The 27,193-nt window shown below is 41.5% G+C and overlaps 1 protein-coding gene across 2 annotated transcripts in view; it reads right to left on the bottom strand.

Moving 5' to 3' along the window:
• TGFB3 (transforming growth factor beta 3) overlaps positions 1 to 27,193 on the bottom strand; it is a 41,593-nt gene extending 14,400 nt beyond the window's left edge. The window contains exons 1-5 of one of the 2 annotated variants that reach the window (XM_001367475.4): positions 26,930 to 27,061; positions 25,541 to 26,812; positions 13,962 to 14,125; positions 11,466 to 11,595; positions 3,375 to 3,482 (exon numbers count right to left, since the gene is read on the bottom strand). In XM_001367475.4, coding sequence (XP_001367512.1) covers positions 3,375 to 3,482; positions 11,466 to 11,595; positions 13,962 to 14,125; positions 25,541 to 25,892 — 754 coding nt within the window. In that variant the 5' untranslated portion in view covers positions 25,893 to 26,812; positions 26,930 to 27,061. Of the gene's footprint in view, positions 1 to 3,374; positions 3,483 to 11,465; positions 11,596 to 13,961; positions 14,126 to 25,540 lie in introns of both variants that reach the window. The other variant, XM_016433014.2, reaches the window with a different exon arrangement.

The following is a 27,193-nucleotide window of genomic DNA, read 5'->3' as shown; positions in this document are numbered from 1 at the left end:
CCCCTACCCCCTTTAGTTTTCCCTTCTCCCTTACCCCATTCGATAAGATAAAATTCAAGATCCCAATGGATCTTGATGCTCTTCCCTCTCAGAGTTGATTTCACTGAGAGTAAGGTTTAAGTAAAAGTCTCTTCCTCTCCTTCTTATAGGAGAATTCTTCCCCTCCCCTTCCCATGTGTATCTTTGTGTGAGAAAGATTATTCTATTTAGTTTTTTTTTTCCTATTTCTTGGAGTATATCTTAGTACCATCTATGATTCCCCCCTCCCTTTTTCTTTCTATCCCCCCCTTTCTCCATATCTTCTTGATGCCCCAAACTTTTCCTATGCTTATTCTTCTTACTACTCTAATGATGCATACAATTTTTGAGGGTTACACATTACATTTTCTCCACAGATTAATATATATAAATTGATAAATGTAGTCCTTATAGAAGAGAATTTGAATAAAAGAAAAAGAAAACATTTTTCTCCTTTTCCCTTTCCTTCATATTTACCTTTTCATGTTTCTCTTGCTCTTTGTGTTTGGATATCAAACTTTCCACAGAGCTCTGGTCTTTTCTTTACAAGTGTTTGGAAATCTTGTATTTTGTTGAATGCACATACTTTCCCCTGGAAATATATAGTCAGTTTTGATGGATAGCTATTTCTTGGTTGAAGACCCAGCTCTCTTGCTTTTCTGAATATCATGTTCCATGCCTTATGGTCATTCAGAGTAGAAATTGCTAGGCCCTGCGTGACCCTGATTGGTGTTCCTTTATATTTAAATTGTCTTTTTCTGGCTTCTTGTAAGATTTTTTTCTTTTGCTTGGAAGCTTTGGAATTTGGCAATTACATTCCTGGGAGTTGTCTTTTGGGGATTTAGTGTAGAGGGTGTTCTGTGAACTCTTTCAATGCATATTTTGTCTCCTTTTTCTAGAATCTCTGGGCAGTTTTCTTTGATGATATCATGTATTATGATATCAAGATTACTATTTATTTCTGGCTTCTCTGATAGACCAATGATTCTCAGATTATCTCTCCTTCCTCTGTTTTCCAGGTCTGTCACCTTGTCAGTGAGATATTTTATGTTATCTTCCAATTCTTTAGGCTTTTGACTTTGCTTTATTAATTCTTGCTCTTTTGCAAGATCATTGTCTTCCAGTTGCCCGATTCTGACCTTTAAAGACTGGTTTTCCTTTTCAGTTTGGTCTGACCTGTTTTTTGAGGCTTCAAGCTGTTTCTGCATTTGCATATTTTGGTCTCTCAGATTGCTGAGTTCCTTTTGCATTGTTTCCCATTTTTCCTGCCAGAAGGCTTCCATCTTTTTGATAATTTCCAATTTGAATTCTTCAAGAGTTTGTGGAGAATTTCCATTTCCTTTGGAAGGTTTTGGAGCATTTGTTTGTGTTTCCTCTTCTATCTCCTCTGTATTTTGTATTTTTGCTCCATAAAATGTGTCCAAAGTCACCCCCTTCTTCTTGCTTTTCTTGGTGTTTGGAGGCTTTTTGCACTTCTGTACTGTTTGCCATCTCTATCTGAGTGAGGAGGACTGGCTCTTAGTGTATCTGTCTGATGGTCCAAGGCTTTAGCCCCAGGCAAATTGTCCATTCTCCATAGCTGCGCTGTCTTCCCAGGGAAGCCCAGGGTCTGCCCTCCCCTGCCTGCTGGTGTTTTGGGTGTTACTGCTCTCAGTTCCCTACAGTTGCTTCTCCGCTGCCTTACTTCCATGCTCTGAGCCTGGCACAGCACTGTCCGTAAGGTACCTCAGTGCCTTTGCCGGCCCTAAGGTTTCTGTCCTTTTAGAAGACCCTGCACTGGGGTTCTGGCCTCCCTGAGCTCTGAGGGCTCCTGATGGATTAGGTTTAGCTGGGTTTGTCTGGATGTGCCTTGAAGCAAAAACCTCCAGTGAGACTCAGAAGGAAGGACCCAGCCAGGGCCCTACAGGGTCCCCCATCTCTCTCTGTTTCTCTGCCATCTGTGTTGGACGCCCCCGAGACTGGCTCAGGTTGCTTTCAAGGTGCGCCCTTCAGAACAGCCAGCCCTGAGGCCCTTTTGCTGGCTCTGAGGTTCCTGCTGCTGCTGCAGGCTCAGCGCTCTGGGTTGGGGGGAGGGGTCCTGGGACCTTCCTTCTGCCTTTCCCTTAGACCCATGTGATCTAGGATTCTGGCTTTTGGGGGGCATACCTTTTGATCCGAGTCCAGAAGGAGGGTTCCCTGGCTCTTTCCTGTTGTTAAGTTTGAATTTCAGACCCCTAGGAGCATTCAGTTTGTGATCAGTAAGGAAGGGTTTTCAGAGGTCTGAACTTTTGCTGCCTCTAAGCCGCCATCTTAACCGGAAGCCCTTTTTTTTTTTTTACTTTTTACCTTTTCCCCTTTTACCTTCTGTCTTAGAATAAATACTGTGTGTTGTTTCCAAGGCAGAAGAGTGGTAAGGGCTAGGCAATGGAGGTTAAGTGACTTGTCCAGGATCACATCGCTATTTGAACCCATCTCTTGGCCTGAATCTCAATCTACTGAGCTACCTAGCTGTCCCAAACTATCTTCTTTCTGTCGATTATAGTGGCTATAATTCCAGACTGGGAGTAAGAAAAGTCTGATATTGAATGCTGCCTCAGACACTCACTACCTAAGTGACTGTGGACCAATGATAAAAAACATAATAATAGCATCTATTTTCCCAAGGCTGGTGTGACACTCAAGTGAGGCAGTATTTAAAGTGCATTGCAAACCTTTAAGGTTTATAGAAATAAGAGCTATTCAGCAATGCACTGATCCAGGATAATCCTGAAAGACTAATAATGGCGGGGAATGCTTTCCACCTCCAGAGAAAGAACTGTTGGAGTTGTCTTTCATATCAGTGTATCTTTGGTCTTATTTTGGGGGTTTGTTTATGGATGAGTTTGCTCTTACAACAATGAACAATATGGAAGTGGGTTTTGCATGACAATAAAAAATGAAAAAAAATAAGAAATGGGAGCTTTAATTTTTAGACTGACATTCAGTCATATATACTTAGGAGATACTTTACAGTTTTCAGGGAAATCTAGGGGGCACAGTGAATAGAGCCCTGATCTGGAGTCAGGAGGACCTACATTTAAATGTGGCCTCAGATACTAGCTATGTGATCCTGGGCAAATCACTTCACTCTGTTTGCCTCAGTTTCCTCATCTTAAAAATGAGTTGGAGAAGGAAATGGTAAACTATTCCAAGAAAATCCCAAATGGGGTCCCAAAGGGTCAGACATAACTAATTGACTAAACAACAACAACAAACATAGTTCTCAAACAGTTCTGTGTCTGGGTCTTTGATTTCTGTCCTTGGAATCTTGCCCAGATTCTTCCCCACCTAATTGCATTTATTTCCCCAGGCCCATTTTTATGGACATGCCCTGTTACCTTTAAATTTGATCTCCATCACCTCATGAATGTTCTCCAAGATGTCTCCATTAGATTGGAAGGTATGACACGGACAATGAATGCTGATCTCTAACCCCAGGTTGGACTCTGTGGAGGAAAGATATGAATAGTAAGAAATGAATTTTGCTTCCTGGGGAAGGTCACAGCTAGCGCAGATGTGGACCCAGACTCCCTCCTTTTAAGAATAAAGAAAGAGAGTGGAACTCTGTAAAATACAATGGGAAATAGAAGAAGCCCCCAGTGTCTATTATTGTGGGCAATCTATACTTAGAGGAAAGAAAATTCCAAGAATTCATTAATTTATTTAAGAGATGGTAAATAAGACACCTACTATGTACAAGTATTGGGATAGATGGAAGTCAAGGGGTGAGAGAAAGAGTCAAGAATAAATGGTATCCAGGGCAGCTAGATGTCTCAGTGGATTGAGAGCCAAACCTAGAGATGGGAGGTCCTAGGTTCAAATCTGGCCTCAGACACTTCCCAGCTGTGTGACCCTGGGCAAGTCACTTGACCTCCATTGCCTAGCCCTTACCACTCTTCTGTCTTGGAGCCAATACACAGTATTGACTCCAAGACAGAAGATTAAGGGTTTTTTTTTTTTAATTTAAAAATAAAAAAGAATAAATAATATCCAGTTTCTGCTCCCAAGTTTATACATCATCAATAATTTCTAGTGTCAAAAAAAAGTCCTTTTAGGAATCACAAAGAACTTCAGAAGGAATCCTCCTTTCCTCTTATCTAGGGCATATGAATAGTCCAAGAGTATTATCAATGAAGACATCTATTAGAGGGCAATTTCATTTCCTATTATAAAAAGATAAACATCAATGAATGTTTAGGGGGCATTTGAGGGCATTATACCTTTATAGAACAGCTCCATGCTCTAAAGATGTTTCTATTCCATTACAGAGACTTTTTTTCCTCACTCGTTTCAGACATTCATTTTTAAAGATATTTTTGGCTATTGGAAACAAACATGCTTTCATGAATCATCAGCTAAAGTAACAGATACTAGATCCTGATTAGCCTAAATAATAAACCTCCAGAAGTGGTCCTAGGTATTCTAATCCCTCCATTAGGAGTTCTAATTTTATAAAATATATACCTTGGTTCTCGTCCAATATAAGTATTCCACATAAATTCAAATAATGTGGCCTCTTCACAGGATTCATTGTTTGCATTAATTGAAATGGGATCCATATGCAAAAGCCTTTTGAGCTTAGTACTATCAAAGCAGTATAAACTTTTTCAGTATAACCATCTAGAACCCAGAGCCACCTTGGGCCAGAGTGAAGCATCAGAAAAGGACTTCAATGTGATCTGCATGTTTTTATCCACAACATCATAAAGGATCATGTCTTTGGCAACTTCCCGGAGGAAGAATTGGAACTGCCTAAATAAAAAGGGTGGGATTACATCCAAACTATTTTCTAATAAGGAAAAACTTATAGGCGAGTTTGTGCTGGAGTCAAGGGATGCCTCCTTGGGGTAGGGTAGGGAATTGAGTATCATCTTTCAGTGGGTTCCCAATCTCAGCAGCGTGGATATTTCCTGTGTTGGCATAGATCACAACCCATTCATACCATCTCTCCTTGTACTATTCTTATTCAAGTCTTTCTATAACTCCCCGACAGTTAATCTACTCAACTTGCCATAGACCTTGGGAATCTTTGGCCACTGGAAATCGTTCACAGCACTATGAAGTTTCTCAAAAGGGATAAGGCCTGCTTTCCCCGGGTTCAACTTTGGGCCAAGTTCATTGTCCATCTGCAGGATTATCTAAGATATAGCAGACTAATAGACTAATTCAATCTCATCCAATGACAAATCGCAAGCCAGGCAATTTTCCTTCTTCATATACTTAGTGTCCTCTTACACATCCATTAGTCATACTGTATGGCATAAAAGTGAAGGGTTATGTGAGTCAACTTGCTGGTGAGGCATAGATCTTGGCCAAGTCACTTAACCTCTCCTACCCACAGTTTCCTCATCTGTAAAATGAATAACACGTATATGTACCAAACAGAGTTATTGGGAGATTGAGATTCGATAATGTATTAGAAAGTACTTTGTTAACTTAAAAGCACTCTATGAATTTCAGCTATTATTATCATAGTCCTCAGCAAGATGAAAGACTGTGTCAGGGTCCAATCACTAGGGGGAAAAGAAGACTGTAGGAGCATCTCTGACCAGGGAAGCCCCAGTGGGGATAGAAGATTATGGTAGTGTCCCTACTGGGGAAAGCAACCACAGGCTTCTAACTGGGGGAACACTGATAACTACTGCTTCTGTGGGACCAGATTCACCAGAGAAGGTTAAAAACCAGTGGCAAGATCTCAGGAAACTAAGTTCAGGACCAAACAGCCTGGCCAAGACACCTACAAGTGTGGAAAGACGCAAAGCCTGACCCTGGCACAAAGTCCCAGGTGGGGACCCAAAGTTGGTGATAGGAGTAAAAGTAAAAAAGCATTGAACACTATGAAGAAATATTATGGATTCAGAGATTCCCAAAAGGAAAACATAGAAGAAAATAGCTCTGCAATAAATACTTGCAAAACCTCATGAAAAATACCTTGGCTACAAGGATCACAAGAGTACCTGGAAGGAGCCAGGCAAGAGATTTTTTTTTTTAATGAAACAAGAGCTTTGTAAGAAAAAACTAGAAGGAAAAAAATTGCTTAGGCCAGATGCTGGAAAATCTTACTCAAGTAGCAGACTCCTTGATAATTAAAATAGATCAAATAAAAGTCAGTAGTTTGATGAAGTGACAAAAAAAATGGAACAAATTTCAAATGTTATATACTTAAAAAGAAAAGCAAGATGTATGTAATAGAAATTTGTGGTTTCATTATGAGTCTTTTTTTCCCATTCCATTTTGTATATGGAACTGCTAATTTTATTTGATGTTTCTTAAGTTCAGAATAAAAAAAAATAAAATTATAAGACAGTTCCTAATTGTTATCTATTCCTAATACCTAGCACAGTGCCTGGCACATAATAGGTGTTTAATCAAACCTTGTTGTGGGGCAGCTAGGTAGTTCAGTGGATAAAGAGCCAGGACTGGAAATGAGAGGTCCTGGATTCAAATATGACCTCAGACCCTTCTAGCTATGTGGTCCTGGGCAAGTCACTTAATCCCAATTTCCTAATAATAATAATAGTTGTTATTATTATTATTATAAGTGCTTGTTGAATTGGGAGAAAAGGGTAAAAATCAAAAGATTAAACAAGTAGAAGAAAAAATAACTATCAAAAAGTTGTCTTAGAAAGCATGTCAAGTACCAAAAGAATCAACAATTTCCTTTTAAATCTTGACCAAACACAAATTTTAAATATATTTCAAGAAAGCTTTAGTGTAAACTTCCCAGATTTACCAGAACTAGCAGGCAAAGTGACAATAGAAACAATCCATTGGTCACCTGAAAAAAAAACGCAAATGAAAATTCCCAGGAATGTCATAACCAAAATCCAGAGGTTACAGGTTAAAGGGGGAAAAAATAGCCAGAAAGAAAGAATTCAAGGGCCAAGAAACCACAGTCAAGATCATACAAGACTTGATAGAAACTAACAGAATGGAAAGTAAACCATGGAATATAATATTCCAAAAGGTAAAAGATAAAGGCTTATAACCTAGAATAATTTATTCTACACAGCTGAAGATAAGGGGCAGCTAGGTGTCTCAGTGGAGAGAGAGCCAGGTCTGGAAACAAGAAGCCCTGAGTTCAAATCTGCCTTCACACACTTCCTAGCTATATGACCCTGGGCAAGTCACTTAACCTCCCCTATTACTTATCCCTTACCATTCTTCCACCTTGGAACCAACACACAGTATTGATTCTAAGATGGGTTAAAAAAAAAAAACCTGTATCTTGAAAATGTTTAATGGAAAAGAGGAGTTTTAATATTCTTGATGAAAAGATAGGACTTAGTAGAAATTTTGGAATGTAAACACAGGGGTCAAGAAAAACCTAGAAAGAAGTAATTTGAGCAGTTGAAAGGGGTTACATCAATAGGAGAAGAGACAAATGGCCCCCTTTATAATTCAGATGTCTTCAAGGGCCCTAGAGGGAATAAAATAAGGTAAACAAAGGGCACAGAAGTGGTTTTGTTCCATGTTGAGTCTTGAGAGATCAGAAAAGGGAGGAAAAAGGAATATAATAAGAAAGAAGAAAGAAAAGTCTGTCTCATCATTGGAGTGCACAATACAGAAATATATGGGTAGAGGTACAGAGTAAAGCTCTGTTCAGAATTGAGACAAAGACATGTAAAAATGTCTGGTCAGGTCCAATAAGCCTTGGTCCAGCCAGTAAGTCCTGAAAAGAGAGTAGGCAAGAAATCACAGAGAAAGATTAAAAAATCCACAAAAGACATAAAGAAGAAAAACAGATAAATGATAGTGGAGACAAACAAGACCAATGTTCCCACATTCACTAAGAGCCAGAATGAGAGTAACTTTGCAACAATTCACTTATGATACTGGGGCAAGCTAACAATTCCGCTTTTCAGAAATGGTGAATTTAAAAATAATCTATAAGATTTAAGTACCTACTATGTGGCAGGCTACGGAGCATAGATTACAATGAGAGAAACAGGTGTATATTTAGATGTATTCAATATTAATATAAAATGAATAAATAGCATATATATGAAGTAGTTAAATGCAAGTAGTTTGCATGGGAAGATACTAGCAGTTGAGGGACTTATGGAAGTCTTCATGCAGAAAATGGCACTTGGGCTATGAGAAAACAGCTCATCTAACCATTCTGAGATGCAGTTTGGAACTATGCCTATCCTTTGATCCAGAGATACCACTACTAGCCCTAAACTCTGAAGAGATCAAAGAAAGTAGAAAGGGATCCATTTGGTCAAAAATATTTATAGCAGTTCTTTTTTATAAGAAAGAAAGAAAGAAAGAAAGAAAGAAAGAAAGAAAGAAAGAAAGAAAGAAAGAAAGAAAGAAAGAAAGAAAGAAAGAAAGAAAGAAAGAAAGAAAGAAAGAAAGAAAGAAAGAAAGAAAGAAAGAAAGAAAGAAAGAAAGAAAGAAAGAAAGAAAGAAAGAAAGAAAGAAAGAAGAGAGAGAGAGAGAGAGAGAGAGAAAGAAAGAAAGAAAGAAAGAAAGAAAGAAAGAAAGAAAGAAAGAAAGAAAGAAAGAAAGAAAGAAAGAAAGAAAGAAAGAAAGAAAGAAAGAAAGAAAGAAAGAAAGAGAAAGGGAGGAAGAGAAGGAGGGAGGGAAGGCAGAAAGGAACAAAGGAAGGAATGAAGGAAAATAAAGAGAAACTGCTGGGATGCTCATCAATTGGTGAATGACTAAGCAAGTTATGGCATATGAGTGTGATATAATACTATTGGCTATAAGAAATGATGAAGGGGACAGGAGGGCAGAAGTGGCTCAGAGTATTGAAAGCCAGTTCCAGAGATGTGAAGTCCAAGGTTCAAATCTGAACTCAGATACTTCCTAGCTGTGTGACTCAGGGCAAGTCATCAAACCCCCATTGCCAAGCCTTGACCACTCTTCTGCCTTGGAATGGATACAATGTATTGGTTCTAAGTCATATGGTAATAGTTGTTTGTTTTTTTTTTAACCCTTACCTTACATCTTGTAATCAATACTGTATATTGGTTCCAAGGCAGAAGAATGATAAGGGCTAGGCAATGGGGGTTAAGTGACTTGTCCAGGGTCACCTAGCTGGGAAGTGTCTGAGGCTGTACTAGTTTTTTAAAAATGAAGGGAACAGTTTCAGAGCAACCTAGGAAGATTTGTATAAACTGATGCAGAGTGAAGTGAACAGAAGTAGGAGAATAATATAATTATTGCTCATCCTTCATTTTTTAAGACTTGTAACACCCTGGGCTATATACATACATATATATATATAATTTACCTTATTATATATTATATGTTAATTATACAAAGTTATAATAATATATTCTAGTCTAGTCTATTATGTATGACAAACTACTTTGAAAGACTTAGGAATTCTGGTCCACACAATAAACAATTACAATTCCAAAGAAGTAATGATAAAACATGTTATCCACCTCCAGATAAAGAGGTAATGGATTCAGAATGCAACTCTGAGGTAGAGGTAAAGAGTGAATATACTCCATGCATGGGGAATGATCAATGCAAAGGCAGAGGTGGGGGATTGAACACCTTGTGTGAAAAGCAGAGCAAAGTGAAAACTTGAGTCCCATTGGGATTGACATTCTAGCCCCAGCTGTCATGCCAACCAGCTAGCTATATGACCTCAAGAAAGTCACTCAAACTCTCGGATCTTCAGTTTTTTTCTCCCCAAACAAATGGAGGTACTTCAACTTGTTTTACAGGCCTCAAGATTATTTTTGATAGTCAAACTAATATATGAAATGCAATAAAAAATGTTAAATGCCATATAAATGTAAACTGGTTTTGTTTAGCTACCACACTCTAATAGAAATATTTGTCTTTGGGGGAAACAAAGAGCTCCAGTGACAGAACTAATTTTATGATTAGTTAGTGATGGACCTACGTTTATTAGGAAAATCATAGTTTCCTAATAAACATGGTACATACATAATTAATTGTGCCTGAGGCATTATTAGAGTGGACTTCACTAAACCCTAGGTTCCCTGTGTGAGTAGATATTAACTATTTACAAAAATATTCCGAGAACCTTCATGTCCCTGAGGGAGGAACTCCCAGAGTGGTTACTCCTTTGACCACCTCTACTAATGCAGATTGCAACCTTTCAGTTCCTTAGTGGAGTCAGGTGATTAGAAATATTGGTCCCTGAAAACTTCTCAGAGAATGGCAGTCATAAAAATAAAGCGACTGAAAGGAATCCAGATGAATTTAATCAACAGCAGGCAGTTATTCTAAGAGGAATTTAATATTCTCAAGTCTCCCCTTTCTGTTCCCTTTTTGTTAGGTTTGATGAAATTCTGCCTGAGTGGACAGCCCCAGGGCATGTTCTGCAGAGAATTATTTGTATTCTCTTAGGGAAGCAGCAGGAGAGAATAGGGTGACAGAGAAAAGAGGGAGCATTGACAAGATTGTGTCCTTCATCTACTTAGAGCTTGTGTACTGCCTTTAAATCACCACATCTCAGGAAGGAAGGAAAGGAGGGAGGGAGGGAGGGAGGGAGAGAGAGAGGGAGGGAGGGAAAGAGGAATGGAGGGAGGGAGGGAGGGAGAAAGGGAGGGAGGGAGGAGGGAGGGAGATAGGGAGGGAGGGAGATAGGAAGGGAGGGAGGGAGGGTGGAGGGAAGGAAGGAAGGAAGGAAGGAAGGAAGGAAGGAAGGAAGGAAGGAAGGAAGGAAGGAAGGAAGGAAGGAAGGAAGGAAGGAAGGAAGGAAGGAAGGAAGGAAGGAAGGAAGGAAGGAAAGGAGGGAGGGTGGAAGGAAGGAAGGGAGGGAGGAAGGAAGGAAGGAAGGAAGAACATCAAATAAATAGACTTGGCATCAAGAAGATCTGGGGTCCAAATCCTTCTTCAGGCACTTATTATTATAATATTCAGACATTTACCCTGTGTATGCTTCAGTTTCCTCTTCTATAAAATTAAGAGGCTAGACTCAATGTTTAAGATTTTTTTCCCTCCGCTCTAAATCTATATAGTCCTATGACTTACTAAGAAACAGACAGTGCAATCTGCATTGGTGAAAGTAGTCAAAAGAGTGACTACTCAAGATATCCTCCAGCCAGGAAGGCAAGGTCCTTTGTATATTTTCATTAATAACCTTTGAGGCAGCTAGGTGGCTCTGTGGACAGAGAGCCAGGTCTAGAGATGGGAGGTCCTGGGTTCAAATTTAACCTCAGATATTTCTGTGACCCATCACATCACTTAACCCCAATTGCTAGCCCTCACCATTATTTTGTTTTGGAATCAATATTTAGTATCCATTCTAAGACAGGAGATAAGAGATTTTTAAAAAGTTAACTATTAGTCATAGAGTTAGCCTAGGACTTTGTGAAGTCCACACCAACCACATCCCAGGCATAAGTCATTGTGGATGGGGCAGGTGCAAATGCCAGTAAGAACTAAGAAAGTCCAAAGTAACCATCCCTATGAGACAGAGAAAGGGGAAGGCCCACCTCTGTGCAGGAGCCATTCCCGAACGGTGTCAGTAACATCAAAAGACAGCCACTCTGCCGTGCCTCGAGTGGGCAGGTTCTTGCCACTGATGTAGCGTTGTTTGGCGATGTGTTCATCCGGCCGAAGGATCTGTGGGGAGAGAGAGAAGTGAGCTCTCAATCAATTCATCAATATTTACTAAGCATCTACTATGTGCCAGGCACTGGGCCAAACACTAGGGAAATAAAAAGAGGCCAAAGTCAGAGGCCATTCTTAAATCTAAGGGGATGAGTTAAAAACAGTTGCAAGCAAACTATATAGAGGCAGCAGATGAGACAGTCACTCTGGAAAGAGAAAAGTTGTAAAGTACTTAGCACAGCCCTTTGAAGGGAGTAGCCACTTAATAAATGCTTCTTCCCATCCCTTTCCCTCCTCCATTAATCAGTCTAAGTACCTACTCTTATTTTGTATTTGTACAATAAAAGAACAGGATAATTGCTACCTGCAAGGAGTTCACATTCTATGGGGAGATAAGGGATGTGTGTGTATATATATATATATGATGGATATATAAATAAACACACATATATTATATATATGTATTTATAATATATGCATGTTTATGTATGCATACATGCATATGTTTTTATGTAGATGTATGTGTAGGGAACTAGATGACACAGCAAATAGAGTATTCCATCTGGAGTCATAAAGACAAGTTTATATCTGACCTTAGATACTTCCTAGCTCTGTGACCCTGGGCAAGTCACTTAACCCTGTTTGCCTCAGTTTCCTCATCTGTAAAATAAGCTGGAGAAGAAGGCGGAAAACCACTCCAGTAACTTTGCCAAAAAAAAAATAAATAACTCTGATGAGGTCACAAAGAGTCAGACATGACTAAGGAAGATAGATAGATAGATAGATAGATAGATAGATAGATAGCCAGCCAGCCAGCCAGCCAAGACAGACAGACAGACAAGAAGACAGATGATAGATAGACAGACAAGAAGAGAGACAGACAGACAGAAAAGAAGACAGACAGACAGATAGATAGACAGACAGACAGATAGATAGACAGACAAGAAGACAGACGATAGATAGACAGACAAGAAGAGAGACAGACAGACAGAAAAGAAGACAGACAGATAGACAGAGAGACAGATAGATAGATAGACAAGAAGACAGATGATAGATAGACAGACAAGAAGAGAGGCAGACAGACAGAAAAGAAGACAGACAGATAGATAGATAGACAGACAGACAGATAGATAGACAAGAAGACAGATAGACAGATAGATGGATGGATGGATGAATGCAGAATAAATATAAAGTAGATACACACGAGGTAGTTTGAGAAGGACACTCACATCTGAGGAGGGATCAGGAAAAGGTTCATGTAGAAAGTGATGCTAATGCTATATCTTGAATAATAATAATAGGTAGCATGTAAAATACTTTAAGATTTTCAAAGCACTTTACATATTTCCACTAATCCTCACAATACCCTGGAGAGATTATTTTACAAGTACAGAGACTGAGGCAGATAGAGGCTAAGTGACTTGACCGGTGTCACACAGCTAGTAAGCATCTGAGACAGAATTTGAGTTCAAGTTTTCATGACTTCAGGTCAAATGCTCCATCCACTGCATCCCCACACTGACGCTGCTGCTGCTTCTTTAGTCTTCTTTCTTGAGGTACGTGCCATGCAAAGGCAGAGATGTGGAAGAGAGAATGTTGTGTGAGAATGTGTGAAAAGTGTTAGCACGGTGAAAGACCATTCACTGGGGCTAAGAAGTTTTAGTTTCAGTTCACTGGCTGACCAGCTGTGATCTCAAGAAAGCTTATCTGGTTCCCCCATTTTGTTTTTTGTTTTTAAGCCAATGGGGACAATACCATTTGTCCTACATACTTTATGAAGTTGTTTATGATAGTCACCTGGAAGGGGCCTCAAAGGTCATCTAGTCTAATCCCTTCATTTTTACAGATAGGGAAACTGAAACCTGATAAAATGAAATAAGATGGGCAAGTTAACATAATGGGATTGGAATTGATATCTTCTGAATCTTTCCATTGTAGTACCCCTTTGCCATTTATGGAAATTAGGAACTTATGATTTCTCTCACATACCAGGATCCATCCTGACTTTTTCTTTCTTTTTCCTTTTTTAAAAAACTCTTACCTTCTTTTTTAGAATCAACATTAAGTAGCAGTTCCAAGACAAAAGAGTGGTAAAGCCTGAACAATGGAGATTAAATGATTTGCCCAAGGTGACTTAGCTAGGAAGTATCTGAGACTAGATTTGAACCCAGGATTTCCTATCTCCAGGCCTGCCTGGATCTCTATCTACTGAATCAGCCACCTACCTGCCTTCCAACCTGACCCTTTCAAGGCTGTATTAATAAGAGAGAACATGAGGATGATAGCTCTCTGACAAATGGAAAGATGTCTAACAACTGGGGAAAACTCTTTCACTCATTAGGGGAGGAGTCTTTGCTACCAGAAATGGGGAGACTCACCTGAAAGAGCTCAATTCTCTGCTCATGCCGTTTGGAGTTGGGGTTGGGTACCCTCAAGACACGGAATTCAGCTCGGAACAGATTGGTTCCATTCTTCTCCACTGAGGATACATTGAAACGGAAAACCTTGGAGGTAATCCCTTTGGGACACACACTCAGTTCATCTAGGAGGAAAAGCCAAAGGAAAAAAAGATGGGATGTTAGGAGATTCTCATCTGTATTTGTCACTTCTTCAGGGTTCTCCGTTCAACTGGAAAAGTCCCTACTCCCATGCTCTCCTACCCAAGACCACTAAGGGCCTTGAGGAGTCTGACCTAAGGAAGAAGACACAAACAGATTCTGGAAGGCATCAAAATCAAACATTTGGAGAATTTAGTATCAATGGTGGAGATGGGATATATATGACCTCATGAGACTCATATTGGCTGCCATACCCTAGGAAATAAAAAAATTCTTTGAATCACCAGCAATCCATTCTCCCCTTATTTCTGCACCATCCTCACATCCATATTCATTGCTGTTAGTATTTGGCCTTTTATCTTTGGCCTGACTTTTTTGTCTTTAAGAAATGCAGTTTTAGGGCAGCTGGGTGACTCAGTGGATGGAGAAAAGGACCCAGAGATAGGACATCCTAGGTTCAAATCTGGCCTCAGACACTTCCTAGCTGTATGACTCTGGGCAAGTCATTTAATTGTCTAACCCTTGGAACCAATACCCAGTGTTGATTCTAGGACAGAAGATAAGGGTTAAAAAAAAAATGAAATGCAGTATTTATCATGATGAGAAATGCTATCCACAACCATAGAAGGAATTGTCAAAGTCTGAATGCATATTGAAGCACACTATTTTTTCATTTTATTGTCTTCATCAGTTTTTTCTTGTATGTGTGAAATATTTCTTCTTCCATGGTGTGAGGAATATGGAAATAGTTATTGCATGACAGAAATGGTATAATCAATATCAGATTATTTGCCATCTGGGAAGCGGGGAGGGAGAGAATCTAGAGTGCAAAATGTCAGAAAAAATTGTTAAAAATTGTTTCTACATGTAATTGGGGAGAAAAGTTTTTTTTTTTTTAATGTAGAGTTTATAGAGGTATCTCTGATCCCCCTTTTAGCAGTTTCAATGGAGGGGTAAGCAGAGCTGTTTGGAGTGCTCCGGGTACCAAATTCAGTTTTGGCTTCCTGCAGAAATTGTACCAGCTGTGTGGCTCTGGGAAAATCATTAAACTTCTCTGTGATTCAGTTTTCTCATCTGTAAAAATTAGGGGGTTGGATTCTATGGCCTCAACATTTTTGCTTTGTTGTTAAATCGTTTCAGACTTCATGACCCCATTTTGGGTTTTCTTGGAAAAGATACTGAAGTATTTTGTCATTTCCTTCTCCAGTTCACTTTACAGATGAGGAAACTGAGGCAAACAAAGTCACACAGCTAGGAAGCATCTGAGGCCAGATTTGAACTCAGGAAGATGAGTCTTCCTAACTTCCTAACTCTAGGCTGACATTCTATCCACTTCACTATTTAGCTGCCTAATGTTTTTGTTTTTTTTCTAGTTTATGAACCCAAGAAGAGAGAAGGTGAGGAGGGAAGGGAGTAGAATCAGGTGAGAGGAGAGGAGAGGAGAAAAAGGAGAGAGGAGAGGAAAGAAGAGGGGAGAGAAGAAGGGAGGGAAGGAAAGAGGAGAGGAGGGGAGAGGAGAGGGTGACATAGTCAGCTCCGGGTATTAGAAGACAGATTGGAGAAGGATGTGATTGGCTGGAGACCAATAGGAAGCTATTAGAGTAGCCCAGGAACTCAGGAAGATTAGTAAGTATTGGTCCCAAGGCAGAAGAGAAGTGAGGACTAAGCAACAGGGGTTAAATGATTTGTCCAGGTTCACATAGTTTGGAATATCTGAACTCAGATTTGAAACCAGGACCACCAGCCCTGACTTTCAATCCACTGAGCCACCTAGCTGCTTCCTAAGATGTCTTGATTTCTCCTCAACATCAGTCACTTATTTTTAGGATTCTTTCCTACTCAAATTTTCTTGGATTATATTTATTGGTGTATATGTTATATATCCCCTTACTATGAGAATTAAGTTAATTGAGAGTAGAATATATTTCATTTTGTCTTTGTTTCTCCAGCATTTAACACAATTACAACTCATTGCAGACAATGTTTTTTGAATCTGTATTTGAATGGGGAAACTGAGGCCCAAATAGCATTGGTATTTGGCCAAGGTCATCTAGGTTAACATCAAATAATTAACAGAGGAAGGGTTTGAGCCCAGGTCCTCTAGGCTTCAAGTCCAATATTCTTTTTCTTCTACTGAGAAGTGCAGTTAGTGGCAGAATTTGTATTATTAATCTGCTTTTGCAGCTACAGAAACTGTGGAGTGTAGTTAAATAAATTGCCCCAAATCACCCATTTAATAAGCTGAAACTCAAAGCCATGTCTTCAGATTTGGCTGAGCACCCTCAAAACTTTTTTTTTTCCCTAAACCTTACTTTCTCTCTTAGTAACAAATCTGAGACAAAAGGGCAAGGGCTAGCTAGGCAAATGGTCATTCTTCCCCAGGGTTACACAGCTATGTGCTGTGATCTTTTCTCCAAAAACTAGATGCTAGTATAGTTTCGATAGAGATGGTAGGGACAGCTTATAAACTGGAAATAGAACAGAGTTCTGTTTAGAAGCTAATCTAGGGGGCAACTGGGTGGCTCAGTGGATTGAGAGCCAGGACTAGAGTTGGGAGGTCCTGGCTTCAAATCTTGTCACTTAACCCCAATGAACTAGCCTTTGCCACTCTTCTGTCTTAGAATAGATATTAAGACAGAAGGTAAGGGTTTACAAAAAAAAATCAGAGTTAAGATTAAACTACGGTCTTCTTGTCTTTGGGTCTAGTTTCCTCATCTACTGAGCCAACAAACTGCCTTTATAGGTAATGTACTCATCAGATCCATTGTGACACAATTTAACACCATTTTTAGGGTTTTTTTTTCTTTTAACTTTTATTTTCTGTCTTAGAATCAATACTAAGTACCACTTCCAAGGCAAAAGAGTGGGAAGGGCCCTCCATTGCCTATCCCTCACCAATCTTCTTGGAACCAATGCACAGTATTGATTCCAAGACAGAAGGTAAGGGTTTAAAAAAAAATGACCTATATAAACAAGTCATCTTCTAAAAGTAATTGGGGAAAGAGCATTATTCCCTAGTCCTAGAAGGATATAGAAGAACACTGGATATAGAGTCAATAGACCTGGGTTCTAATCCTGAGTATTTACTAATTATTATCTCTGTGATCTTAGGCAAGTCCTATGACTTCATTTGGTCTCAGATTCCTCATGTGCAAATTGAAAGGGTTGGACTGGATGATTCCTAAGGTTCCTTCCAACAATAAATCTGTGACTTTGTGGTCCTATGAATTGTGTCCATGCTTTTTTAACCTTTGAAGCATTTGAAATTGTTGCTCACCCTCTCCTCCTAGACATCTATTCCTCCCTGGATTTTTCTGACCCTGCTCCCTCTGGATTCTCCTACTTGTTTATACCTCCCCTTCAGCCTCCTTTGCAGGACCATCATAGTTGGCCCATCCCAATGTGTATCCCAAGTCTATCTGTCTATTTCTTCTATGCCTCATATGCCTCTATGCCTCTTCATCCTCCTCCTCCCTTCTTCCTCTTCCTTCTCTTCTGCTTCTCTCTTTCAATCTCTCTTCCCTCTCTCCTTTATCTCTTTCTCTCTTTCTCTCATTTTCTCTTGCTTTCTCCCCATCACTCTTTCATTTCCTCTCTTTCATTCTCTCTCTCCCTCCATCTCCTTCTGTCTCCCCCTCTCCATCTCCTTTTTTCTATGTCTCTCTTACATTCTCTCTTTTTGTTGATCTTGTCAAAGATTCAGCTGTCATCTTCTGAACCATATGATTTTCACAATTGCCTGTTGGCCATCACCAACTACTTTCCCCCCTAAACACTTCCTTCAGTCTCTAACTTCCCTATTTCTGTTGAGGGAACCCACCATCAATCTTCCAGTCCCTCATATACACAACCTCAGAGTCATCCTGTTCTCTACCCTTTCCTTCAGCTTCAATCAGTTGCCAAATTTTGTGGGTTCTACTTCCATAAAATATTTCTCATTCATTCCCTTCTCTTTACTCATGAAATTTCTATCCCTGTTCAGGCCCTCATCAACTACTTCTCAGATTATTGGAGTACCTTCCAAATTGGTATCCTAGCTTTCAGTTTCTACCCTCTCCCATCAATCCTTCCCACAACTGTCAAATTGATATTCTTTTAGGACAAATCAAACCATATCACACACCCTTATTCAAGAAGTTCCTGTAGTTCCTCCTTACCTCTAGGAAAACAATACATATCTCTTTGCCTGTCTGTTAAAGCCCTTCACAAGGAGCTTCAGGCTACCCTTCTGTTGCTGGTGGTACTCTGGCCTCTCCTCAGCCCAGTTGTTCACTGTTTACTTGGAGCCCTTCTCTATTCTGATGCCTATAATATGCTTCCACATCTCCCATCACTGTGCCCTTGCAAAAGCCATCCTCCAGTTTGGTAATGTATTTCTTCATCAACTCAATCTTGAAAAAACCTTTAGATTCCTTCAAAACTAGCTTAATTGCCACTTCCTTTATGAAATCTATCCTGATCTCCCCAGTTATTAATGCCTCCCCCATACTTTGTATATAGTTTGTATTCAATTTTCTCTGTTTTTTGTTGTCTCCTCTTCTCCATTAGAGTAGGCAGTGAGGGGGCTCAGTAGATAGAGTACCAGGATTAGAGTCAGTAAGACTCAATTTTCTGAGTTCAAGTTCTGTCTCAGATATTGTTTGACCCACAACTTTGCTTGTGTCAGTTTCCTCATCTATAAAATTATCTGGAGAAGAAAATGCAAACTACTCCAGTATCTCTGCCAAGAAAACCCCAATTAGGATCATGAAGAGTTGGACATGACTGAAAAGATTGTACAATAACAACTACTCCTCCAGGAGATTGTAAGCTTGCTGAGGGCAGGAACAATTTCATTTTTGCCTTTGAATCTCCAATGCTTAGCATATAGTAAATAATTAAATATTTTTGAATAAGAGTCAATGAATCACAAATTAACTCTGTTCACATACTTTCTAATTGCAGACTGTCTTCATATAATCCAATGTTGTAAGCATCAACACTCCTTTTGGCCATATTTACAAATCAGAAATATGATTTCCCCCTCTACAAACATTAAATATATATAAAGGAGTTACTTTGTTAATAAGTATGGTAAAGAAACTGGGAAAGGGTCATGTTCTTTCCATAGGTAGAGCTATAGAAAAGTATATAAGATAACCTTTCAGCTGGTACATAGCTTTTCTGGCAAGACAGTTCTATCTAAATCATCCAAGATAATCACTGGGTGAAAGAGAGGTAGCATTCTTCATTTAAAAATTAAAGAAAGCTATTTGTTTAGCTTGGGGAGTAAGTAGGCAGAGACAGACAGACAGACAGATAGACAGACAGACAGACAGATACAGACAAGACAGTCCAAAAAACTAGATCAAACTGGCAGTGGTAAGAAAAACATCCAACCTAGCTCAATAAAAACTGCCACCCCAGATACTAATACAACCAGAAGGGTCACACAGAGGAGTGAAAAAAGAACTAAATTTATTCAGAGCAACTGAGTTCAAATCCTGTCTCTGTGGTGATGCTAGACAACTAACAACCTCTGGGTCTCAGTTTCCTTGTCTTTATAAGAAGAAGGTTGGACAACATGATCTCTGTAGTCCCTTCCATCTCAAAATCTCTGACTTGCCTTATAGGTTTGGGGTGTTTGGTCAAACTTCACTGGACATTATCCTATTGACCATTTCACTAAATTTACTTCCTTCTTTCCTCTCCTCCTTTCTCCTCTCTTCTTCCTTACCTCTTTTCTTCCTTTCCTCCTTTCCTCCTCTTCCTTTTGTTCTCCTTCTTATATTTTATAAATTAGCACAGTGCCTGGAACACAGTGAGCACTTAATTTTTTTTTTCTTCCTTCCTTCTCTCCTTTCCTTTTCCTCCTCCCTTCCCCCCTCCTTTCTTTCTCCTTCCTTCCTCTCCCCCTCTTTTCTTCCTCCCTTTCTTCTTCCCTTCCTCCCTCCCTCTCTTCCTCCCACACTCATATCAGACACATAATTAATGCATGTCTCAAAACATTCAGCTGGATTAGATCCTAAAGACTGAAAATAGGAGAAAGCAGAGTCATGTAAAAGACCTTACAGAGTATTCCTATTCAGAGTTCATTGAGCTCCAAAAATTCTGAAGTTTCTTACAACTCTGAGAGTTTAGAATTCTTAAAAGAAGTGATATCAACCTTTCCTGTCACTATATACAATATGTAATTCTCAGATTTCACAGTCTGCTCAGCTCTCCCTAGGGTGGATGCCCTATTAAGAGTGTCTTCCATAAGATTTTTCTCCCAATTTGCTTTTGTTCCTTCTCTCCTGTTTTTTTTTTCCAGCTATAGATAAAAGCAGAGCGGCTTTTGGGACTACTCTACTTTTCACTTTTTTGGTGTGTTGCCATCTTCCCCACCATGTCTCAGGTCCAAGAAGCTGGGGGAAATGCACTAGATTCGGCAGAGTGCTTCTCTCTTGTATCTGGTCCAAACACACTTTTCTTCCCCCTCAGTATCTGCTTTCCCATTATCGCCCCTGCTCCCCGACTCACTGTTTCTCATGTTGGCTCCACGAGGCTACCATGACTTTCAGAACATGCATCATTACATCCAAGAGAAGAGGATTGGAATGCACCCTCTATCTTCTCACCCCCGTTTCTTCTGCCCCTTCCCTGCAAAAGTCTACTGGATAAAGAAGGTGACTGGGAGAGAAGGAATGTAGGGAGTGAGACATGACCTCATCATCTCTCCTACAGTAACTCTGGCATCAAGGGCCTGATGCCTGCTATGTTCAGAACCTGGAAGCCTCTGGCAGGGAACGGGGCCATATCACCTCTACCTTGCATTAGGGGGGCGGTATATACCTCCAAACTGCAAGTGATCGCTAATCTGCTCCATGCTCGCCGTCCGTCCCTCCCGTTCTGGGGGTCTACCTCTTCTGCATCTGGTGAATTTCTTTCTAATGTGTGCACAGCGTGTGTTTCTCTCATCTGGGTCTGCCTAGCACCTGACTGGCTGCTGGGGGAGCCGAGCTCCCGTGTCTGCTCAGCCTCGATGTCGCCTCCGCAGCTGTGGAAGGTCTGTTCCTGCTTAGCGTCTGCACCTGCGAGGGTTTTGTTCAGCCACTACCCGTCCTGGACGTGGGCATGGCGTCTCCGGAGGAGCCTTCGGCACTTGCCACTTAGTTTTATTTTAGGTCTGCTCTGGGCTACCTCAGCATTGCCTACTCCTGTGCCTGCTGAACATCTGCTGGGTACCACCCCATCCCTCCCCTCGGCCGCGGGGTCACTGGCTAACATCTGTTCCGTGTCTGTCGCTACCTTGGCCTCTCCCTGGGCGGGTTGGCCACTGTTTACTTGGAAACTGATCTAGGTGGAGAGAGTGTCTGGCCTAAACACAGGAAGACTCGTCTTTCTGAGTACAAACGTGATTGTATCCCTGTTCTTTCTCTTCAGCGCTTCGTTTTAGCTCCTCTGTTTCCTTCTTCCCTGTCCCTCCCCATAACTGTGGAGGATTTGGGCTATACCTAGGCGCAGTTAGATGGTGGAGTAGATAGAGTGCCAGGAGTGGGCTCAAGAAGACTCATCATTCTATTTTCAAACCTGATGATATACCTATTCTTTCCCTTCTGCCCTCAGTGTTAGTTCCTTCTCTGTTCTCCATGTCATTCTCCCATGGCCTAACCTCCCCTCTCTGACTCCACAGTGATGGTGAGCCTTTTGGAGATGGAGTGCTAGGCCCTGCCCCCAACCCACCCCTCAGCCTGAGTGCCTCGCTGTCTGTCTCCCCTGCTTCACTGGGTGCCCCCCATCCCACCCAGAGGAGGGAGAAAGTACTCCCACTGGGGTGCTAGGAGGGGGAGTGTGAAGTGAGGAATGTCCTCAGTGAGGATCAAGAGGGGAGAGGGGAGTAGCCCCAGGCCTCTGCTCCCCTCCAGGTCTGCTGCCTGTGAACCACCCACCTTGCCCCCTCCTATGTAGGCAGAGGGACAGATCATGTGAAAGGATGTCATCAGAGCACAGTGGAGAGGGGGAGGGGAGCTGCTCCACCCGCATCGCTCTGCCTTTCTAGTAAACTCTAGGAGGAGAGGGTGGCTGTGTGCCCACCGAGAGCACTCTGTGTGCCATCTTTGGCACCTATACCATATGTTTGCCATCACTGCCCAAGGATTTGGCTATACCTAGGGACTATTAGATAGTGCACTGGATGGAGTACTGGACCTGGAGTCAGGAAGACGCATCTTTCTGAGTTTAAATCTGTTTTCAGGCACTTATTAGTTATGTGACCCTAGCTTAGTCACTTTGTTTCAGTTTCCTCATCCATCAAATGAGTTGGAGAAGAAAATGGCAAACCATTCCAGTATCTTTGCAGAGAAAACCTCAAAATGGAATCAAAAAGAATCAGACACAACTGAAAACTATTGAACAAATCTCTGTATCTACTCTGATGCTTATAATACCTAGATTTTTGTAATTTAATCTATAACTTTTTCAACTGCTGTTCCACATTCTATACACACATACTCTATACACAGTCCACACACACTCTATACACACATATATACATACTATACAATACATATCACACACTATATACACTTCTCACTGTATACATGCTCTTTACACACACACTATACATACACACATATATAATATATAAACACTCTACCCAAACATACAGCCAGTCTAGCATTGGTGTATACTGACTGTGTGGGAGCCTTCTCTGGATCTATTTGTTCTCTTCTTGGGTCTGCTTTTGTTCTGTTCAGTTTCTTACACAATCAGCTGATTGATTTTTACTTATTTAACTTTGGCAAAAAGTTTATAAAGCAACAGAAAGAGAAATGAAACTTGGAGTCAGAAGATATAAGTTCAAATCATAGCTTTTCTACCACTTAACCTATCAGTTTCTTTATTTCCAAAATGAGGGGGCTGAACTAGACCCCTAAGGCCCCTTCCAGCTCTGGATTTATGACCCTCCCAAATCCCTGTTTTATTTAGGGACTAGTATTGTTTCATATCCTACTTTCTGCAGGAAGACTTTCCCAATTCCTCTTAATTTTAATGCCTTTGTTAATTATTTTCTATGCATCCTACATATAACTTGTTTGCATTTATTTGTCTACTGTCTCTCTCCTGTAGATTGTGAGCTTCTTCAGGGTAGGGGGGCTACCTTTTGTTTCTTTTTGCATATCTAACTTAGCACAGTGCCAGGCACATAATAGGGGCTTAATGAATTCTCTCTCTCTCTCTCTCTCTCTCTCTCTCTCTCTCTCTCTCTCTCAACCTGCTTCCCTCCCTCCCTTTCTTTCTCCATCTCTGTCTCCCTCCCTCTCTTCCTTCCTGGATTACATCTCTATTCTTTCTGGTTGGCCCTTAGTTTTCATTCCTTCTTTGTCCCTCCCATCCCATCCCCATCCCCCTCTATGACTCCCTGGGATTTGGACTATACCTAGGGGCAGCTAGGTGGTGCAGTAGGATAGAGTATTGTGCCTAAGTGAAGATCAATTTTTCTGAGTTTAAATCTGACCTCAAATGCTTAGTAGCTGTGTGACCCTGGGCAAGTCATTTAACCATGTTTGCCTTTCTCTTCATCTTTCAAATGAACTGGAGAAGGAAATGGCAAACACATCTTTACCAAGAAAAACCCAGATGGGATCACAAGGAGTCAGACACAACTAAAACAACTCAATAACAAAAAATTCAAGTGCCTGGTGCTGGGAATTCCAGACCCCTAGAGAAGCCTCAGCTCCTGGAAGGTGCCATTGCATATCCTAAGAGAGTCTGGGAAGAGGAGGCATCCTTTACATCCAGAGCCTCAATAAGAGAAACTCCAGCCACATCGGAAGAAAGATGTAGCCACAGGAAGCAGGAGTGAGAATCCTAGCCAGCATTTACCCATGAGTAACGGCCACAGCTTCCTTGGCTTGGCACAGGAAAGACCCTGAATCAGGCCTTCTACTCCTTTAACAGCTTTCATGATCTTTATGGAGAGAAAAAAATCCTCTTTATCCCCGCCCCCCCCCAACTCCCCCCTTGCATCTACCCCTTCCAAGGGAGTGGATGCATCTTTCTTTGAAGGCAGAGTGACATTGTCAGTTGCTCTGCTGGCTCTTTTTAGTTACCCCCAAGGCCTCTCTGAATCATCAGTCTACAGGCAAATCTGGCCCCCCAGCCTCACTGATTTTCTCCATTTCCCCTTATGAAACTTCCAAGTATGTCTGATTCCTTCTGTCCAGTTTGCCAGGATGTCAGAGACCCTGAGGACACCTGCTGGTAGAATGGGCAAATAAAACTCTTCCCAGAGTTCTGTAACTACAAGTCACTCACATCCCTGCTTGTGCTGTCAGTTTTTCAACGTCTGCCAAATTTCCTTCCCTTGTATTGGGGTTTTCAGATTCCCTTTCTGTAAACACACATGATTTCCACACATGTACAGACACATAAAGGTATTGAAAATACAGATGACCCCTAGTTTCTACCATATGGGAATAAAAGCACACACACACACACACACACACACACACACACACACAGCTCCCCATCTCACCCACACCCAGACCTTTATATACACAAAAAGACCAAAGCATTTCATTGACATAAATAATGAGAAACAGGCCCTTTCCCCCTCAACAGACAAGCATAGAAGAGACCCATTTGGAACACATCAATCTTCCTCTCATCTCTCTTCTAGAGTGTGCTTCATAGACACCATCTTCAAATGTGTGAACATTTGAAGGCTGTCTCTCCCTGGGAGGGAAGGAGGGAGGGAGGGAGAAGCAAGTCGGGGATTGGGTGGGAGGTAAAGAGGGAGCACAGATGAGTATACATGTACACCCCAGAAAAAACAGCACATGGGCTGTGCTTACTACAGTATGTTGGGGAACGCTATCATCTTGGAAAATGGTTTTTCCCATCCTTATTCCATAACAAATAGCATTGCTCCCAAAGAACAACTGGAAAAACTAAATGAGAGACGTGTCACAATGAGCTCTAGAAAACCAGGGAAAAGACTCAGGTCTCCAGACTCACAGAACTACGCTTTCTCCTCTAGCCCTGTCAGCCTTTTGTTGTTGTTTGTTTTTTTTATAGGGCACATGCTTTCAATTACCCATATCACCATATAGATGCGAACACACATGTTCCCCAGGCAATGCAATGGCTCCCCCGATTTAACAACTGTCAAGGATTGTAAGTGAATGTGGCTGTATCTTTGGTGTGAGGTTGCTTGATCTCCAGGAGAAGTGATCAACATGGCCCAGAACTGTCCTGGTTCCCTCCCAGTCCCTGTTGAGCATCCCCTCCTCCCTCCTAGATCCTCCTGAGTCTTGGGTGCTGAGAAAACCCACGGTTAGCTGGTTCTTTAGCTGAGTCCTGGACACTCTCTACAAGTCTCACTGCTCAAATTGGTACCCTCCCAAGGTGACACCCAACCGAGAGCTGGGACTTACTGTGTTCTGCAAGACCCTGGATCATGTCGAACTTGTGGATTTCTTTAGCATAGTATTCCGACTCGGTGTTTTCCTGAGTGCAGCTCTCCTCCTTTTCCTCCTGCATCTCTTCCAGCATCTCCCGGGTGCTGTTATATAGGGCTAGGATATGGTAGGGCACATGGGCCAACGTTGATGCCTCAGGGGGGCTGGTGAGGCGAAGCTTGCTTAGGATCTGTCCCCTAATGGCTTCCACTCTCTTTTTCTTGATGTGACCAAAGTCCAAGGTGGTACAAGTGGAGAGGGAGAGACTGACCGTGGCAAAGTTCAGCAGTGAGAGGACCACCAGAGCCCTTTGCAAGTGCATCTTCATGTGTGAAACAGGGAGAAGGGGTCCGGGGAGCAGCTGGGCCTGGCAAAGGAGCCCAGGGGCTGTGCAAAAGAACTTAGGAAAACCAGGCTGAGCTTTCGATGCAGCCTCCCCAGATCCCGAAGACTGAGGCTTGGCAAGAAGGTGTATGAACTCACTGCACTGCAAGAGATTCAGGACTTCCAGGAAGCGTTGGCAAAGCTTAGGAAGAAGAAGCAGGCTCTGTGCCTTGCAAAGTTGGGATCCTTCTCCATGTGTCTAAACAGGTTCCGCTGGGCTGTGATTCCAGGCAAACCAGGTAAAAAGCACCAAGCAGGGGTAGCAAGGAAAGTAAGGAAAGCTTGGGGTAGGGTGGGGTGGGTGGGGAGGTCTGGAGGGAGAAATTGGGGGAATGTTGGAGTTTTCCTTAGGTAAAAAAAATAATAAATAGAACTGATATCTAACTAAGATCACAAAATATTACTTTGACAAGAAGGGACAAAGTCGATGTTTTGAAGAGAGGCTGAGAGAACAATATTTAGTTTCCAAATTCAGTATCCTTGGTTAGCCCAAAAGAGGAAGGAGAGGAGAAGAAAAAAATCAGATCACCAATAAGTAGGTAGTGGGTGGCAGGGCTGGGCTGGACCAGGCCACTGTCCCCAGCTAGGGACAGAGGGAAGCGCTGGGAACACTTGTCTTTCAGACACACCATTCATGCTTTCCCCTTGGTTTACATTTCCTCGAGGGCTTTAAAAATTATTTTTGTCACCCGCTGCCTCTTGTCTTCATTGGCTGCTGATTTGGAATTACGTGTAATGAGAAGGACTAGGCACCTGGTTGCTGCCTCCCCTCCAGTTTTGCCCCAATAATCCACTTGGACGCCCAGTGTCACCAGGACCTTAGCTTCTCTTCTCCCTTGGACATTGCTTCTTTTCACTGCTTCACTTTAAAAAAAAAAAAAGAGGAAAAGAAAAACAACACCAAAAATAAAATAAAACAAGTCAATCCACTGTATTGCTTCTCGAATGTTATTCTTTCTGCCTCATTCTTTCTTCCCCTACCTCTTGCCTTTTTGCTTGCTTCTAACGTCCCTCCTTGCCTCCTGTGTTTTTTCCTCTCCAATCTCTCTCTCTCTCTCTCTGTCTCTGTCTCTGTCTCTCTCTCTCTCTCTCTCTCTCTCTCTCTCTCTCTCTCTCTCTCTCTCTCTCTCTCTCTCTCCTCTCTCCTCTCTCCCTCCTCTCTCTCTCTCCCTCTCCTCCCCCCTTTCCCCCTTTTCTCTCCCCTCTTCTCTCCCTCTTCCTCTCCCTCTCCCTCTCTCTCACACA

Source organism: Monodelphis domestica, chromosome 1, assembly GCF_027887165.1.
Source record: "Monodelphis domestica isolate mMonDom1 chromosome 1, mMonDom1.pri, whole genome shotgun sequence".
In the NCBI taxonomy this organism is placed as follows: domain Eukaryota; kingdom Metazoa; phylum Chordata; class Mammalia; order Didelphimorphia; family Didelphidae; genus Monodelphis; species Monodelphis domestica.
Note: the sequence above shows the minus strand (reverse complement) of the source record. Positions and strands in the feature narration are given on the sequence as shown.